The sequence below is a fragment of the Zonotrichia albicollis genome, chromosome Z, assembly GCF_047830755.1.
Source record: "Zonotrichia albicollis isolate bZonAlb1 chromosome Z, bZonAlb1.hap1, whole genome shotgun sequence".
Classification (NCBI taxonomy): Eukaryota; Metazoa; Chordata; class Aves; order Passeriformes; family Passerellidae; genus Zonotrichia; species Zonotrichia albicollis.
The window spans coordinates 32,537,252-32,557,006 of record NC_133860.1 but is presented as its reverse complement, the minus strand read 5'-3'; the positions used below and the strand labels follow the sequence as shown (position 1 = coordinate 32,557,006).

At 38.3% G+C, this 19,755-nt stretch overlaps 1 protein-coding gene across 1 annotated transcript in view; it reads right to left on the bottom strand.

The window, feature by feature from the left end:
• Window positions 1-11,013: 11,013 nt before the first annotated feature.
• Window positions 11,014-19,755, bottom strand: part of ITGA1 (integrin subunit alpha 1) — a 69,640-nt gene continuing 60,898 nt past the window's right edge. The window contains exons 24-30 of the mRNA XM_005490672.3: window positions 18,785-18,887; window positions 16,963-17,076; window positions 15,290-15,394; window positions 14,138-14,242; window positions 13,400-13,492; window positions 11,833-11,949; window positions 11,014-11,091 (exon numbers count right to left, since the gene is read on the bottom strand). Of these exons, the coding sequence (XP_005490729.1) occupies window positions 11,047-11,091; window positions 11,833-11,949; window positions 13,400-13,492; window positions 14,138-14,242; window positions 15,290-15,394; window positions 16,963-17,076; window positions 18,785-18,887 (682 nt within the window). The 3' untranslated portion in view covers window positions 11,014-11,046. The remainder of the gene's footprint in view (window positions 11,092-11,832; window positions 11,950-13,399; window positions 13,493-14,137; window positions 14,243-15,289; window positions 15,395-16,962; window positions 17,077-18,784; window positions 18,888-19,755) is intronic.

Sequence of the window (19,755 nt, the reverse complement as noted above, 5' to 3'; positions counted from 1 at the left end):
GAGAACAGTTTGGTTAGTGCTCCTTATCTCTGCACTATAAAATGGGGTCTGATACACACCCTTTGCTGTACACGTGTTTATTGTTTAATGATGTTTTATAGCGCCTTGTCATGTCTACTAGTCACTGATCATAGGGACACTTGCCAAAACTACCAGATCTGCCTGACCCTATTTGCAAAGTTTCAGGCTTGGTTCTATGCAAATACAGTGTGCACATTAGAATAAACTATTTTGTTATCAAGGGCCAAACAAACTTTCTTTTTCATGGTAAGGACTGTGTGAAGCAGGTTGCTTGATCACTATGAAAAGATCACTACAGGTTTTACATTTTTAAGAAAAAAATAGAAGTTGCAGAGTGAAGATAATGAAGAAATCTTGCTTTTAAAAGTTATTCTGGTGAATACATATTTAATGATCAATTTGACAATTTATGCATGTTATTCTAGCTTTTTAATGTGATGAAAAATGTTCAAATTAATGCCAACCTTCTCAGAGAAATATGCAGGTATCTCCATTTTTTGTCATTTGCAAGGGCTGACCAGAGAATAAGAGTTTCTGTGGTATTAAAAACTTAGCAGTTATCTGTTAATGTGTTTCGTGGAGGAAATCTTGGAAAAGTGATCAATTTACACACAGAAAGCCAAGATTAATTGCTCCAGGTCACTCTTTGATTTGTCTGGAGATGCTAGAGGAAAGGGCTACAAATATTAGTTATTGTTTTTAGCAAAAACATCGTGTCTATAACAGAAATGTTACATTAAGGACTCCACTGAAGGAAAAAGAACAAACTTCTTAAAAAAAGAAAACCCAATTCTATAAAGGAAATGTTAAAATTATACATGGGAGGATGTAGTTTAGACATTAGTAATAGTTCAGTTTTGAAATAAAACTGGAAAAGGTCAAAAATACACTAATGGCATTTTAGGTATCATGTAGGGAATAAGCAAAGGACAAACCAGCACTTTGCTATGCTAATGTGCAAGCCACACATTTTTAATGCTTTTTGCACCTTTGGTTCAATCATTTCAAAGTGCTACACAGGAACTTTCCAGTCTTGGTCTTGCTGTACAGCACCACTCTGGAATTCCTGCTCTGGAACACCAGCATACACTTATCTGTCTCGTGTTGTATTGACTGAACTGTGTTCTACCCAGCACAGAATATATATGTATATAAAAAAATACATAGTTTTACCAATTGTTTTCCAGGTAAGAAAAGCTTAAATCTGTCATGGGGAAATAATATGAATGGGACGTAGTGAAGCCAGTGGAGAAGTGTTCCATTCACCTGTGATCTCCAAAGTGAAGTCCTGCAGCACAGCCCACTAACATAAGCTATGTAATTTCAGGGTCTCTGGAGCAGTTGTTGTGCTACTCCAATTACCAAAGCATTTAATCTTGATACAGCTCCAATAACCACATAAACTCTTACAAAAGTGTTTATCTTTAAAATATTTATCAGTCAGATTTAGAAGTACCAGGTGAAAAGAAGTACCAGTTGAAAAGGAGCCTCTCTTTCCTTAGAATATGCCTTTGTTTGTTTCTGACCATTTTTGTTTTGAAAAGTTCATAATTGTTTGGATTTTTTCCGAATTAAGATCTATAAATTTTTCCTTTTTATTTGCCTGCCATCAAAGTTGCCCAATAATTTGGTAGATATTTTTTAGCAAATCTGACTCCCTTAATTTCCACTGAATCCCTCTGAAATTTAACTAATTATGTGGGAAATATTTTAGTCTTACTGCATTATTTTGTGATGGATTTGTTTTCCCTCATTTTCCCTTCTAAGATTGTTTGCAATTTGGATGTGTGAAGCTAATGAAAAGTAATACTGAATATAAAAGAAACTGTTTAGTATATCTGTAACTGCTGAACTGGACCTATTCTTTCCTAGTTATTTGCTACATTTTGTAGGATTAGATACAAACCTTGAGTTAAAAATGAAACATCACAAAGGGGGTGGAAAAATGTGGTAATGTGATCACATGTTGTCTAGTAGACTCTTAAAAAGCATTCACATTATCACAGAATTAATTAAATTGGAAAAGAATTCTGAGATCACCTAGCCTATTCCAATGTCTAATCACCCTTTCTGTGACAAAATACCTCCTAATGTCCAATTTCAACCTCTCTTGGTGCAGCTTGAGCTTATGTCCTCTCATCCTCTCACTGCTTGAATGGCAGAAGAGGTCGACGCCCTTCCAGCCACAGCCTCCTTGCAGGGAGTGATAAGGTCCCCCCTGAGCCTCCTTTTCTCCAGGACAAACACCCCCAACTCCCTCAGCTGCTCCTCACAGCACTTGTGCCCCAGACCCTGCCCCAGCTCCATTGCCCTTCTCTGGACTCTCTCCAGCCCCTCAGGGCATTTCCTGCAGTGAGGGCCCAGCCCTGGGCACAGCACTGGAGGTGCGGCCTCAGCAGGGCCCAGCACAGGGGGACAATCCCTGCCCTGGCCCTGCTGGCCACAGCATTGCTGATCCAGGCCAGGATGCCATTGGCCTTCTTGGCCCCCTGGGCACAGCCTGGCTCATGTTCAGCTGCTGTCACCAGCACCCCCAGCTCCTTTTCAGCCACTCTGCCCCAGCCTGTGGGACTGCCTGGGGCTGTTGTGACCCAAGGGCAGGACCTGGCACTGGGCCTTGTTGAACCTCACACCACTGGCCTCAGCCATGATCCAGCCTGCCCAGATCCCTCTGCAGAGCCTTTCCTACCTTCCAGCAGATCAACAATCCCACCCAAACTGGTGTCACCTGCAAACTGAGTGAGTGCCCCTAGCCACTTATCAAGGTCATTGATCAAGCAGAACTTGCCCCAGTACTGAGAGCTGGGGAAATAGCACAAGTGACCAAATAAAATCTACATAACATGCACACCTTTGCACATGGCCTAATGGCATCATTTCAGTTATGTGCCACCAAACCTCAGAAGGGGCATGTCCTCTCTTAGCACATGGCATCTCTTCCATGACCATCCCACCAGCCCTTCATGCAAAGAACTTTCAGATTTTATTCCATTTTTTGAGGGCTGGCCTGTTGGTTCCTCCCAGACAAATTTTCTTTTAAAATTAATAAGATTTTTGCAAGCTGGTAAGGAATACATTATAAAAACATTAATAACAAAAGGAAGACGAAGGAAAAACTTCATTCTTTATTGAACTCAATGGGGGAAATATTGTTTCAAAGATGAGGAAAAGGTTGATGTCCTGAAGCTTTCTTTGCTTCAGTCTTTAACTGTAAGACCAGTAATCATCAGGGAGGGCGGCCCCCTGAGCTGCTTGACAGGGATGGGGAGCAGAACAGACCCCTGCAATCCAGGAGGAAGTAGTCAGTGACCTGCTGTGCCACTCAGACAATGGGACCAGAAGGGACCCACCCAAGGGTACTGAGGGAACTGTCAGAAGAGTTAGCCAAGACATTCTTCACCACTTACTGTCAGTTCTAGCTACCTGGGAAGGTCCACAGGTGATTGGAGGTTGGCCATTGTGATTCCCATGCACAGGAAGGGCTGGAAGGAAGATATGTGAAACTACAGGTTTGTCAGCCTGACTTTGGTCCCAGGGAAGGCTATGGAACAGATCTTCCTGAGTGCAATCACACAGCATTTAAAGGACAGCCTGTAGGGATCAGAGGGATAACACCCAGCCATCACAGGTTTAGGAAAGGCAAACCGTGCCTGATCTTCTTTGATGGCCTGGTGACACACCTGATGGATGAGGGAAAGGCTGTTGATGTTCTACCTGGAGTTCAGTAGAGCCTTTGTCAGTGTCTCCCACAGCATTGCCCTGGAAAAGGGGCTTGGACAGGAGCATCTTTGCTGGGTTAGGAACTGGCTGGATGGGCCCAGAGAGTGGTGGTGAATGGTGCTGCATCCAGCTGGTGGCCAGTTATTTTTGGGCTTCCACAAGTATCGCTGTTAGGAAAGTGCTGTTCAATATGTTTGTTATCCTGATCAATATCTTAAAGATTTGAATGAGGAGATTGACTATACCCTTACTAAATCCAGAGTCTATGCCAAGTTGGGCAGAAGTGCTGATCTGCTGGAGGGCAGGAAGTCCCTGCAGGGGATCTGGGCAGGCTGGATCATGGCTGAGGCCAATGGTGTGAGGTTCAACAAGGCCCAGTGCCAGGTCCTGCCCTTGGGTCACAACAGCCCCAGGCAGTCCCATAGGCTGGGGCAGAGTGGCTGGAAAGGAGCTGGGGGTGCTGGTGACAGCAGCTGAACATGAGCCAGGCTGTGCCCAGGGGGCCAAGAAGGCCAATGGCATCCTGGCCTGGATCAGCAATGCTGTGGCCAGCAGGGCCAGGGCAGGGATTGTCCCCCTGTGCTGGGCCCTGCTGAGGCCGCACCTCCAGTGCTGTGCCCAGGGCTGGGCCCTCACTGCAGGAAATGCCCTGAGGGGCTGGAGAGAGTCCAGAGAAGGGCAATGGAGCTGGGGCAGGGTCTGGGGCACAAGTGCTGTGAGGAGCAGCTGAGGGAGTTGGGGGTGTTTGTCCTGGAGAAAAGGAGGCTCAGGGGGGACCTTATCACTCTCTACAGCTGCCTGAAGGGAGGCTGTGGCCAGGCGGGGGTCAGTCTCTTTTCCCAGGAAACCAGTGAGAGATTAGAGGATGTAAGTTCAAGCTTCTCCAGAGGAGACTTAGATTAGAAATCAGGGACAATTTTTTCACAGAATGGGTGGTTAAGCATTGCAGTGGCCTACCCAGGTGATAGTAGAATCACTGTCCCTGGTGGTGCTCAAGAAATGACTGGACATGGCAATTTGTGCCGTGGCTTGCTTGATACTGTATTGTCAAAGGGTGAACTTGATGATTTGGAGGGCTTTTCCAAACTTCACAATTCTATGATTGTTAACTATGTTGTAGCAGAATGTTATGAAGCATATGTCATTCTCTAATATTTGTTGGCTGGGTTCTATAGGCAATTTTCCAAGTACTGGGAATTCATGACACATGGGAGCTAGGACACTGAGTTAACTTTGGTACTTGCTCCAAATTAACAGCAAAAAGCAATTCAGTAGTTTCTGAGATTCCTAAGATTTTCAAAACCTTCCTCACCAGAGCTCTTTTTTTTTTTTTTTTTTTTTTTCTGGCTAACAGGGTCATTGGAAGTTTTACCTGAACCCTAAAGGTTTTGAGATGCAACAGCATCTATTCTGGCACAGTGAAAAATGGCTGAGTTTGGAGTAATAGGCTTCTGTCACTGGGATTTTATGAGCTGACATCTAAGAAAGTGAGCTATTAGTGGCTATTAGTTTGGACCATGAGAAAAGAAAAATGACAAAGATTTCTTGGTCTGTTCTCCAAAATGATAGAAAGTAATTTACATGTCTCAGACTATGTCTACTGTCACAGAATTGCTGTACTTTGAACACTCTTCAGGGAAAACTGAGGATATCCTTTGTTTTTCATCTTAATGATTCTGATCGAATGAATATATGTTGTAATGGAAAATAATGTGAAGAAACTTTCACTAGAGAAAGAGATTCTATTCCTTTATCCCAGGAAGAATAACAATACCCGGAACATGAATAAATCTTAAGGACCTTAGGTAATACTGAACTAGATAGGCAAAGCTTTGCAATAAGTATTGACTTCCAATATCAAATCAAACTGAACCATAACCAAGAAGTGTGATTTCACTACCACTGAAAAGTGAAAGAGTGGATGAAGGGGATGGACAGTGTGCCAAGACAGCTGGCTTGCTGGATCTGTAAGTCAATCTACTTTGAATACTTCTGCTCCCTATCTCATGTCTTTGAAAATCCCCAGGAGACGCAACATTCAGCGAGCCCTTGAGGAATGTCTGTCCTTTCTGAGAATACTCAGAAACTGAGAAAAGAAGAAGAGCAGAAGGGTAAGAGCAAGCAGGGAAAAGCAGTAAGTAGCTCTATTACACCATTGTGCTAGAGTCAGTATCAAAATCTGCCTTTTAAGGTCTTTCACTCATTTTTTTTTTAAATTGAATGACCAAAATCAAATATCTCTGAAGTGTCAGCCCTCAGTCTTTCTAACTAAAGCATGATTTCACAGATGATAGCTCATTTTATCTCCCACTTTTTAAAGCAGAATCCAATTGTGCTGTCTAAATTGTGGTATCAGCCATTTGTTACTAAAACTTCATCAGCACTTTAATCTGTACGACTCTCTATTGTTACAGGGCTCAAACCACACCCACTGCATGAAATTACTCTGAACTGTGAAGTGCTAAGTCCTGCTTCTGATAAACACAATGAATTATAATCCAATTCTGTGAAAATCACACATCACATTACAGTCCTTGCTGTGAGGAAGTGATTCTGGTTATTCATTAATTCCACTGAAAAGTAATTTAGACCAACCAACCAGCCAAAACTAGAAATGGATTTCCCCCCCCGATTTTCATTGAAATGCTCCCATTGGGCAAGGTCCAGCAAACTCTTAATGATCAGATACATACAGAGTAGTTAATTTGGTAAGCACTCCCCCATGACTAGACAGGATGTTGCTGTTAGAGAACTGTGATTCAGCATCAAAGCAGTCTTCGATGAAAGAACAGTTATTACATATTTTGTAATGTTTTCTAAAAGTTAATAGTAATATAAAAGGTATAATCTTTGTCTTCTAGGAAGTTTTGATACAAACATTTACTAGGTCTAAGGACATTAATGAGAATCAGGTATAATTATGCAAGACCATAAACTATTTGGGTTACAGGAATAAATTGTAAGAGGAATCTCTGGACAGGAAGAATGGTTAGATGAACAAATGAATATGTCTTTCAACTTTTATTTAGTGTCATGGAAACAACTCTATGCCAGGAAGTCATATGATCTTCTAAAAAGCTTTCAAACATGGATATAAGCACAAAGTCCATGAAACTAATGACAATGTATTTCTGACAGCTTGACCGCATCAAGCTTTCCTGGATGTTATGCTGTGCAAGAATGCTTGTTTCTACAATGCCTTTCTATTGACAGGCAGGTGAATCTGTTTTTAGGTGCTGATATGAGTTAATAGTATTCTTATATCAATAACAAGTAAACAAACTACACAGGAGACTTGTTAAATTCTTAATTTCTTTTTTAATCAATAAAGCACATGGAATACTTTTACAGGAAAAAGAAAATGCTGTGCAGAATGTTGTGGTTTTCTTAAAAAGTATGTAAATCCCCGTTTATTCCTGTTAAGTGGTATAGTTAAGAGCAGTAGATTCTGATTATCTTATCTGCCACTATTTTTGAATGGGTCATCATCTATACAACAGGCATTTGAAGAAATTAACCAATTAGGTTATGCAGAATTTATTAGATGAATATGACCCTAACTCCAGCCTTTTGGCGTCAGGTGAGATGAAAACCCTTGGATTCAGTTTAGGGTGGATTCCCCTGACTCAAGCTCTGAAGAAGAGGAACACAATACTCAAAATGATTCAGCACAGGATATGTACTAAAGGGCTCAGGTAAGGGGTCAGGGTATGTGGGTTGTGTCTGTAGTAATGGCTCATAGTAATGACTTAGAGTGAAACCAGACAAGCAAAGGGAACTGCCCATAGAGCACAAACAGCTGCTCAAGATTGCTCCAATGGAGATGCTGTTTCCTAAAACTTCTAAAATCATGTATGGGATCAGCAACCTCTAGAACAACCTGATATTGAGGCAGGAGAGTGCAGAGAATCCCAGCCCTATAGAAAAGTAACTTGTCCATTTCCATTAAGTTACCTACTTCAGTGCTGGAGTTAGGAACTGAGCTGGGTGGGCCAGAATCCTTTAGTTGCCTAATTTCTATTTACACACCCAATTAATTAGTAATTTTTACAGAAATTTGCTTCAATAAAAAATATTTATCTTCATAGTCATTAGAATCACATTACAACCCTATTGTGTCTATTTTTAGGAATAAAACTGGTTACATGCTGTAAAATGAGGTTCGGATACCTTTAGTGCCTGCCAAATTTAAGTGAGATGTTCCTGATGCTTGCAATATTGCTTTCAGTAGGTTTTTATGTTGTATATCATGAAAAGCAGTAAAATACTGCTCTTCCAGTGCTGTGTGGAAAGGCTAGTATGGATAAAAATAACAAGTTTACTAATGGCTAAGAATTGTGTAAGAATAATGTGCTATAGTGCTATCCCCTTGACATACTTGTACGTATGTATGTATACTTATCTTTTAAATAGATATTATAATTGAAAACATGATAATAGGACAAATGTGCAAAAAAGAGAAAGCATCATGAAAGAGAAAAGCAGTGTGGTTATACAAAGCTTATTACTGTTTTTACAGTGCAAAGAAAGTCTAAAATGAAACACTGATCTTAAACATACTCTACATTGATAGATAAATACTATTGATTTATTTTTGCATAGTCTTCATCTAGGGAAATAGACTGTTCTTGACATGTATTTTTCACTTAGGCTGATGCTTTAAAATAAGATATGAAATGTCACGGGAAAAATGAAAAGCTCTGGTTAACAGCTTATCATAACTAAATAGTGAAAGACTTAAAATATGCTGCCTAAGAATTACGTGTGTCTTACACAACTTGTGAGTAATTTCATGAAGCCAGGAAAAATGACCTCATTGTTAACAAACGGTATGAATAATAATAAATACAAGTATTTCCTCATCTACCATAGATTTCCTACGTGCGCATGAATGAGTCACAATTCCTTCAAAATTCTGTTCCTTTACAAACTTATTAGTGTTTAACAACACTGCTATGCCTTTTCAGAGATACTGTGAGAAAAAAAAAATTACAATGCCAACATGTTCAAATGCTATGACGACAGGTGCTATTTAATTCTTTCAAACAAATGGGCAAAATAATACGTTTTCCTAAAGTAAAACCTACATCTTACATGGAACTGAAATCACTGCTGTATTAATTTATCTTCACAGTTCAACAAATAGATTTTTGGTTTCTTTCACAATGAAAGAAGCAGGGTTTCTATCTACAATTCCCCTATGTCACTTTTTTGCTTCCATTCATGTGTTCTGTGCTCAGAGCCCTTTCAGGCAGGGGGCCCTTCCAGCTGTCCAGATGAGCACAGCAGCCACGTCCCACTGCCTCAGCAGATCTCCCAGGCTCTGCAAAGCACAACCACCCACAGTGTTCCCACGGAGGGCTCTGCCCTCTCCTCTGACTCATTCTGCTACCTTCAGCAGACTGCTGCTCTGAAATAACCACCTTTCCCACAGACTCCTGAGAAACTGCCAGCACTTTCAAACTCAATCCCATTTGTTGCGTTCACATAAGCTAGCCTTTCCCAATAACCACTTTCTCTAACTTAGGAACTAAATAAAAGGTACTGAAAAGGGACAACACCTTTCAAGCAATGAAACACCTTCTAGCACACTTGGAGAGTTTTACTTGACAGCATGTTCACCCCAATCCATATTCTCTTCTTGAAAAATAAGTGTTTGTAAAATTTTTTACTCTTTTTAAAGCTATTACTATAAAGACAGTGATAAGCAAAAACCTTTTGGAAAACTGCTTTTTTTTTTTTTTTTTTTTTTTTTTTGCTTTTTTTTTTTTTCCCTCAGTGCTATTTGTCCCAAGAGGAGGAACAAATTTTCCTGGCTTCCTTAGCAAGGCAAAGCTTTTCTGCCAACAAGTATGTGTTACAGAACTTAGAACACCTCCTCAGCATTTTCTGATCTACTGGCAATCAATACTGAGATATGCTGAGGCAGCATTACAGTTTGCCAGCATGCATCCTTTTTCTCCTGTTAATTTCATGCGGCTCCAAGAAACACAGGAAGCGCTCAAGGTCATGGCACAGCCATGAGCCTCAAGGAGAGATCCTCATGGGAGGAAGACAAGTGCATGAAAGAAAGGAAGAAACTGAATGATCTAAATAGAAAGAAAAAAAATTCTTAAAGAAACCTTTTGCTATCTACATTTCAGTGTATTCTCATATAAACTTTTAATCTTTGACACAAAATAAACATCATTTTTAAGTGCTTATTTAGTATGCAAAATCTTCATCACTTCTTAAATTCCTAAGTAGTAAAGATGAGCTGTGACTTATAATACTAGAAGAAGCTTGCCAGTGCTGAATTTCCTATCTGTGCTCTTTTGATAATTTTAATTTTGTACACTTTAAATTCATTGGATTAAATAGCTACACAAGAAATTTACAGTGGCAGTTTATGAAGCACCCTGCTGGCTACTCCAAGATATACAGCAAGAGTCAAACTTTCAGGGTGCCTCTAAACATTTTCTGCATAAATATGGGCATTTCAATTTGCAGATAAAATTATGCCCCTGCTTATTTGAGTACAGTGTGCAATCAGATGGGCTTGAATGATTTGCATGTTTGTAGGCCTGCCAAAAATATATTTCAAGTTTAAACAGTTATGTAGTTTAATAGATCAACCCTTTATGGTCCTTGACCATAAAAGTCTCTTTCTTGGAGTATCCTTCATTCAGCTGGATGTGTTAAAATGAGCAGAAAGAGAAATCCATGGTATTTCAGTAATTTTCACCCAATATTTTGGAGGTGTTTCTGTCTTCTGAGTTGCCATTGCATCAGCTATCACAGAGGATTTGGTGCATCGTCAAAGTTTACATGTTCTGACTTGTGAATTGAGAATCTGCTTCCACAGAACTGACATTAGGAGGGAATCTTGAAGAGTATGCATTTTCCTTTTGAAAATCATAAGGTGATAAAAAAGACCGGGATTGCTACATACGAGCTGACCTGTTGTGTAATTTGGAATGAAAAATGATTCAACATACATAGGTATATAAAAATATGATTACAAACTTTCCGTATTCAAAAAATGTTAGAATCTTTCAACTCAGTTATTCTCCAAAAATGGGCAATGCTTAAAGGTATATTCTTGAAGATCAAAAAATGCTGCAAGGCTGTTAATTCTTCTTTTGCATAATTTCTTTGCATGTGTTCTTGATTTTCTTCTTGTTTTTCTGCTTCTTGGTTTTTTTTCATGCACCAGCATTTGGAAAGCATTGTAACCACAGCATATAAGTTCATAATTTTACAGTAACATTTTGGAGGCAGACCTGAGCAAAATTTTCTCTGTTTTTTTAATTTTCTTTTTTTTTTTTATTTCTCCATTTTCTTCTTTAATGGCCTTTTGAAAAATCCAGCCTGCAAAAAAGAAAAAATGTTACTAAGAATTGCTCAAACCATATAAGCCATAATGGCTACATTCATGTGTTGGTTCTTATTACTATTTTAATACTTGCCCTGCTATACAAAGTTAATGAATATTTTATCACGTCACTGTTTTTCCTGGAATAGAAAACCTAAGTACCGTTAAAATATAGTAGAGTGCTGAATCATTGCTTTGCTCACATATTGTCAAGGATTAAAGTGCTTAATAATAATCAGTTAATCAGTTGAATAAATAATATTTTATTTTATAATGTAAAAATTTTCAAGAGAATATGCATGTTGAAATTTTTAAGCTGTAACCTTCTAACTTAATTTTGAGCAAAATATTTAGCCTGGAGAAGAGTGCCCACTTGTGGCAAGACTTACACCACGGGGCCTCGCATCTCTTGCACAACAGAAAAAAAACCTAGCTGACAGAGGTCACAGCCAAAGCTGATTGAAAAATTCCTTAAGAAACCCTTACTCATACTAAAATATATTCTTTTTTTTCTTTCCCTAACATAATGGCAATATAGGTTTGAGTCAGGAAGCACCACTCACTCCACATTAGAAAAAGACAGTGTTATTTTGTAATTTTTTCAAGATTTCACACTACTACTTTATCTACAACTAGATAAAATTATTGTCTGTGAGGTTCTAGTTATGAGAAAGAAATGATGAAGAATTTGAGCATGTTTGTTCAGCTGCTCCTGAAGACAAGGAGGTGCAGCTTACCTTCCACAGAGCAAATATAAGCAATGCAAGAATCAAGAGTCCGGCGAAGATACTCAGGAGGATAACCCATAAGGGGACTGTACCCGGTGGGTGTTCTTTGGAAATCTTGATCATGGTCTGCAAAGTGTTGAGAACATAAGCAATAAATAATGTGTCCTTCCAAAATATCAAAACAGCAGCAGCGATTAATCCATTTGCAGTGATTTCCCAGGGTACCACTTCATTTTACCAACAGGAATTAGTAGGAAGGAATTAAGAAAATAATCTCCAGCATGAAAGGCTGGAGATTATTTACACAATACTTTGCACTTTTGTAAGTGCACTCATTTATGAGAGTGGCACTGCTACAAGTCAATGATCATTGTTCTAAAGGACACAGGACTGAAATAATGAGCAGTGGAAGAATAAGCTAAGGAGTTTCTTCAGTACACTCTTCCTCACTCAGTGCCAGCCTCCCTGAAAGATGGAGATAAGCCTAGGTGTAAAAGTCTGTGTAGAAACTAACTTGATTTTAAACATGGCATATCTGGTGTAAACCCAACAGAAACAAGTAATCACTTTTTAATAAATGTGGCCATGCAGGAGTTTGAATTGACTAAAGAATTTATTAGAGACCAACTTTGTAGTTAAGAAGAACATTGAAGAACTGAACACTAAGCATGAAATTATGTCCCTGAAAAAGTTAAATCTGAAATTCCTTGTTTCTCATTATCTGCAAGCCTCTCAGCTGTGTTTTTACTCCTGGACTGAATTTTTATCTGTCACTTAAAAGAAATTTCTAGATACAGAACCAGCTAACAATGGACCACTGATTTTTGCATTTTCAAGAATATTTTGTGCAAGATGTATTTCACATTGAATATTACTTTTCTAAATGTTGGAATATTAACAATAAAAACTCATAATAAGATTTCTGCTTAAAAAATGGACAGTGTAGTAAATAAGCTCCTCCATGGAAAAGTTATCATAAAAGACCATTGTTTAAACACTATAAATGTTTGAAATGGAGAGTAGTTAAAGGATGAATAATACCTCTAACAAAATTTTACACATTTCTCTTTATATCTGAAGCCACTATTATCGTGTTATATATTTCCTTATCTACAAAAATCATAACAGGGTTCTGAAAAATAAAAGATCCTGTTTCAAATCTATATCCTGGGTTACAAAGTAGAAGGAAAGAATAAATAAAGAAATAGTAAACAAAATACCAAGTATGATCAGTTTGAATTGACTCAGAAATATTTTCAAATACTATTGATTCCTGAAAAGAATTTAAATTATATTTTTAATTTACATAGCTGCAGGAAGTATTTATATTATAGCAAGCAGAAAAAATTCAGATAGTACTTATCCTTGCCTAACTACATTGGAGGGTACTGGGCTTTTGGTATTATTTTCTGACTAATTCCCACATTTCTACTGCAATACAAAATCACTTCTGCTTAGAGTAGGATAATGCATTACTAAAAGTAATGATCAGTTCATTAGTAATGGATGAAAATGAATGATTCCATAGCACAAAAAGTTCTATGAAGAACAAATACATCAATGATCCCATTCTTACCTCCAGTTTTTGATGGTCATTTCTCAAAATCAGTGATGAGTTCTCACTCCTAAGTAATGCTTTCACAACAAGGGTTAAGCTGTGAATACTGGCCTGAAAGAAGAGAGTAGTTGCTATGGTTTACAGTTAGGTATTTTTAGTAGAAAGCTTTGTAGCAATGAGAGGAGTGAAGGAAAAATCTAATGCTTTGGGGGATGCTGAAAAACATAAAAGTCAGTGAAACTGCTCATGTATGTCACCTCCAGCACACATTATTGCTTGAAAGACAGCAATATTACTTTTAAAGGGTAGATAGCAGAGATTTCAAAAGAATATTAATTAATTCTGGAATACTAATGACTCTTTTCTGGTTTTTTTAAATCAAAAATATTTTTTCTAGAGTTGAGAAATCTTCATGGAGTAAGGCTGACTTAAAAAACATGAGCTCCTTCTTCTGTCTGCTGGATTAGATGTGGATGCATAAGTAGCAATTAGAAAAGGACCATCAATACAGAGTGAGTAAGGGGTGTCCTCTCACCATGATTCTAAACTCATGCTAAATTATAAGTACTTACTTTAGGGATAAGAAAGTGCACGAGACCCAGTTTTAAGGAAATTTTAAAATAGCAAAAGAAACTACTTCAAATACTAGAGGAGACATTTAAGAAATTGAAAGACACAATTTTAATGGACAATAGAAACATTGGCTTAAGTTTCTCAAATCCAAAAGTTTTCTGAATACAAACAGGATTTACTTACTTTTATGATGGTAGGTTTCCATACTCTCAAAGAAACATTCACTTGATATATGTCAGATGGGACCAGGGCACAATTAATAGAGGCACAGCTGTATGTATCACAGTCCTATTTAAAAGGGACCACCATGAGGAAATGGGAAGAGACTTTTCATATCATTAAATGAAGCCATGTAAACTACTATGTATACAGACCACTTGCTTTGACACCAATAATAAACTGGTATTGATTACTGTAGCTTTTTTTGTAAAAATGACACTGCAATATATAAAAAAGGTTGAGATATTTGTGCTGTGCTAGAATAGACTCAGTTTTTGTAGGATGGCAAGCCCTGAGGAATCTCTGTTGCTGCAGCTATGGAGCAAAAGTCATCACAGAACTCCTAAGGGAGGCACAGCTTGTAAAAGCAAGTGTTTTTCTACCAACACAGTTATGGCTCTTCTGAAGTGTTTTTCAAATCTTGGGACACCTGAATCTCTCAAGCAGGGAAATATGTGTGTGTGAAAATTTGAGTAGCTTTACTTCCTAGCTGTAAGTATAGCAGGATTATGTTGTAAAAAGTTGAAAACCGTCACTTAGCCTAGACTTTTTTCACCTCTGTGAAGGACAATGATAAGCATGGCAAGATACTCTTCTCATGGTTTCATTGGCACCAGAAACTCCACTTGCATCTCTGTGCTGAGGACACCTTCTCCCTGACCTGCTAACATAACTACAGCATCAAAATCCCTTTGTAGCTCTTTCATCTAAATGTGAAGGGCTAGTCCTTTCCAAATTAAATCATCAATTACAGTTGCATGGAAAATCTGCCAGGTCTACTGGATGTCTAAAGAAGCTGAAAGGGACATAAGAAGCATTTAAAATATTCCTATTTATTAATTACAATGGAAAAATAGACAGTAATGACTTACTAAGCTGTCAAATGTGCTACTGCTATTTATATAGTTTTTAAATTAAACCACAAATTACCTAAATTTAGTTCCACATTGAGTTTTTCTCTAGTTGACATAGAAAAGGTTTTCTAAGTTATTAAAACAAAGTCAGTTTCCAAATGATACAGTTTCAGAGCAGTTTTTTCACACATCTTTTTCAGAAGTACTCAGCTCCAAGATCTGGATTCATGTCTGCAGTGAATGTATATATGAATAGGCTTACCATAATTGTATCCCTTGTAGGTTCCTTTATTTTTGACAGCACAAATGGTTTCCCAGTGCCAATCTTTAAGGGATCTACAGGGTAGCTACTTTGGCAGATGGCATTCTGTAAGCAGAAATACAAACAATATTCCTATTGTCTGGATATGCAATCTATTACAAAAAATTATCTGAAAGCAAGTCAACATTGATAATATTTTATAACATTTATAATGTTTAGTAGCCACTAAAATAAAATAGCATATTGCCAGAGTGCAGAATAGGAAATTCAGATGTCTATGTATTGAAGTATTATTATTCAAACAGCACATGAAATATTTATGAGATAATTTAACCTAAACTCTATGCAGCTACTTAAACATCTGTACAAGCAAACAAGAGCTTCCTGCAAGATGACCATTATGTGAACCAGCAAGAGTTGGCTATTAAATGAGCTAAACAGCTTTTGCATGGGAAACCACAGAGGTTCTGCCCTAGCAAGCAGACAGGCAGGTTAAGTGCAGGATGCAGAATCCTCACTGGCAGTATCTAGGGAGGGGGAGTGGATGCTGGAGCACTGAGGGATCTCTGTGACTGCTAGGAAAGCCTTTGGTGTCTTCAGTGTTGGGGAATTGATTTTTTTCAGTCAGGTTGTTGACTTTTACACTGCTAGCATGAAAAGAATACAAATCCTCTGTAATGCACTTTGTCACTCTACTATCACTAGGTGTAGCTAGCAGGACATGAAATTTGAGTCTTAGAAAAAACAAGATTTACTGAGTTTATGTGCAAATGTGTCAAATGGGGTGATTGACTAGGAATGACAATAATGGGGAAAGGAAATCAAGAACAGACAGAACTTCATTTGTACTCCAAATATGGGAGTTTTTTTCTCATTTGATATTTGTTTTGTTTTAAAGTGAATCTCATTCATATATTTTGGTTTATTTTTCAGTTGGGCAACACCGGAAAACTAAGTGAAATTATTAGCAGGGAGGTTCATGCCTATATGTTTCTGGGTGAAAGAAAAAAGAAAAGGTTTAGGTCACTACTTAGTGAAAGCTGGGTTTTTCAGCCATGTAGTTATTGATTCAGCTCTAGCTATAATATCTACAGCTCTAGCATAATGGAATTTGTTGGAATTGTGATCTCTGCCAGTTGCACTGGAGAACTGAAATGGAAAAACTCAAATGAGGGCCGCAGTGAAGAGCATTTGAAACATATGACCTACCATCCCCTTCAAGAAGTCTCAGTGCCCCAGAGAAGGAAGAAGCCAGAGGACTGCTAGTACTGGAGAGCAGACATGCATGAAAGTTAATTTCAGTTCCTGAAAGAAGTGTCAGGAGATTGGGCTCTACATGGACACAGCAGGATTCGAGCATTTGCAATAAGCACTTCCAACAGCGAAGAGAATATGAGGCTAACATCTGAGTCTGGACATCTCAGCACTTGCAATATAACAAACTAGCCTTGTAACAGTGCAGCTATTGTTCAACACCATTTTAAATCTGCTTGTTTCCTTTTATGAACATTTGTCCCTCTGTCTTATGCACCTCTGCACATACTTTCCAAAAAAACAGTATCTTGTTATTTAGACTAAAAGCAATGGGTAATCCCAAATGCCTGCAATTTGCAGTTCCTTAAACATAAATTTCAAATTTAAATTTATCATAAAAATAGAAATTCCTGTCTTACCTGAGAATGTGACAATGCAGTAAGGTAGAGAAGAGTGTTTTTGGCAGCTGTTACATTGGGAAATAAGATCTGCAGTGTGAGGTTTGGCATTGGAAAGTGTTCACCTTTTTCAATCTATAAAAAAAGAAAAATGTTTTGACTAGTGCTTTCCTCATTTTGCTGGAATTTGCTTGTGAGTATTTTTCCTTTCCTGTGTTTTTATTTTCTTCTGTTCATTTTTACATTTCCACAGTTAGTTATGCAAAAAGTGCTTTACAGGGGAGAGAAGCCACTGTATCAGTGGTAGCTCCTGCTGGTTCCTCCTCAGGTGTGTTTAGGTAATTGCTCTTGTACTCAGCTGTTCCTCTCTCCTGTTCTCTCTGAGAGGACACATCTGTAAGCAGCAGCTCTTTCTGGAAAGACCTGCTGTGGTGGAGGATTTGGGTAACCACCTAGGTGGAATTGCTGGCAGGGGAATTGGTGATATCATCTCTGAAGTGGACAAAATAAATGCTCAAGAACCTGTTAAACTTTTGCCATCCTGGCTACTTATTTGTGATTAACTGCTTGCAAAGAGGAGTTTTACTTTACAAGATCATAAATGGTATGCTCTGCAATCCAGCAGCTTTTTGACTCAGAAAACATAGATTGGCAAATTAGATGAATAATGCCTTAGACATCCACAATAGACAAAGAGAAAAGGTAGCTGGGAAAAAACACTGTAGTGGCTTAAAAGAAAAGGAGAAAAAAACCCTTTGTCATTGCTATTTAGCGAGAACAAGAATTTTATCATATCCCATTTTTTACAGATGGAAGTTGATTTAGAGACTTCTATGCTTCTATATGGGACCCTTGATCAGTTTTGGATTTGACAGTGGGAAACAGGATGCTCTCAAGATAATACAATTCAGTTTTGCTGCAACTTTAGGTTGGACTTTTTGTCACAGAATCATAGCATTGTGGACTGGTTTAGGTTGGAAGAGACCTTAAAGATCATCTGAAGTTCCAAGCCCCTGCCATAGGTAGGGATACCTTCCTTCCACTAGAAGATGTTGCTCAAATATGGCCTTGAACACTTCTAGATGTGGGGCATCCACAACTTCTCCAGTGCCTCACCCCATAATATCCAATCTAAACCTATCTCCCATTCAGTTAAAAGCCATTCCCTGTTGTCTTATAATTACCTGTCCTTGTCAAAACAACTTCTCCTGCTCTCTTGAAGCCTCCCGTTAGGTACTGGAAGGCCCCGGTGAAGTCTCCACAGAGGCTTCTCTTCTACAAGTTGAATAGCCCTGACTGTTCCAGACTGTCCTCACAGGAGTGGTGCTCCAGCCCTGTGATCATCTTTAAGGGCCTCCTCTGGACCCACTTCAGAAGGTCCATGTCCTTTCTTTGGACATGGATGAGCTGGATGTAGTTGTCCATCAGGGATCTCAAAAGAGTGGAGTCCATTGGATATCTTTCCCATGTGATTTTACTTTGCAGTATCCATTCAAGCAGGAAGACCACATTCTTGGAGCATGGCATTTGCCTATTATAAACCTGACAGGATTTTGGAAATGGCTGCTCTAACTTGCAGCAGGGGTAGTCCAAGTTCTCATTTACCCGGGCATGGTCTCTTTTTCCAGCTCTGGATATAGGGTCTAAAACCCACCAGAACTACTCTGCAGGAGACAGATCATCCGAGACCTTCTAACTCACTGTGTTCCAAAGGAAGGAAGGGAAAAAAAGGTTTTAAGCACAAAATATGCATGTAGAGGGTTTAATGTATTGTATACCTGCTATTTAAATGGGAAAAAAAAAAAGACAGTATCTATGTCATACATTTTTAATTGTTTCTTACCCTATAGTGTAGAGTAACTTCATCGCCGATCTGCTCTGTTGTGTTAATAGCAGTAGGGACAGTATCATTTGCTGCAATTATAACATGGTGCTCTTTGAAAACACTGTGGGTTAAAAAAACACACAAAAAAGTAAGCACACAAACTTCATAAAAACCCCTAAGAGTCAATAATGAAGGTTTTTTTATTATTTAATGAATTTTAGGACTGGTATTGTAATTTAGAGTACATTGCTGCATCCACTGAAATTCAACTGCTCTGCTCCCTGAATAGGACACCCTTTTTACCATGTACATTTAGAATGCTTTGTTCAGATTTAACTACTAATAAAGAAAATACTATTCCCAAAATTAATACATTAGTGTCTGATTTTGCTGTCCTTATTCTAGGTTGCAGTCCCTTATCCTGGGCATTGACATGTGAAACAGGCAGGATCCTGTAAAAAACAGAATCAAGCAAAGCCAGAACAAAGCCAGCATATTCTAAATTCAGCCTTATTCCCTATAGGACAAACAAAGTCTGAAAATACATGCAAAATAAATTTGGCTGAATTATTTACATCTGCACACCACAAAATGTTGTTACCCAATAATATACAGAATGCTTTTCAGGGATGGAATCTAATTGAATTCTGTCTGTTTCTGAAAACAAAAGATCTGCATTATAGTACAAGACCTGCATTAAAGTATACATCTGAACTCAGAAAAACCAAACACCCAAGAATCTAAAATGAAGGCTAATTTTTGAAGATGGAAATCAAACACCACATCATGCAATACTATAGTGACACAAATCCATGGCCATCAGGAAGCTGGAAGTATTTGCTTTCTTATGTCATGCTTTCTTATGCTTCCTTCATTCCTGAAATGCTTTTGAATGAATATAACAAAGTACAGGAACCAAGCAAAACCTGCTGTTGTACTTGCAAACTGCGGATCAAATTTAAATGCATAAAATGGAATTTCATCAAGTT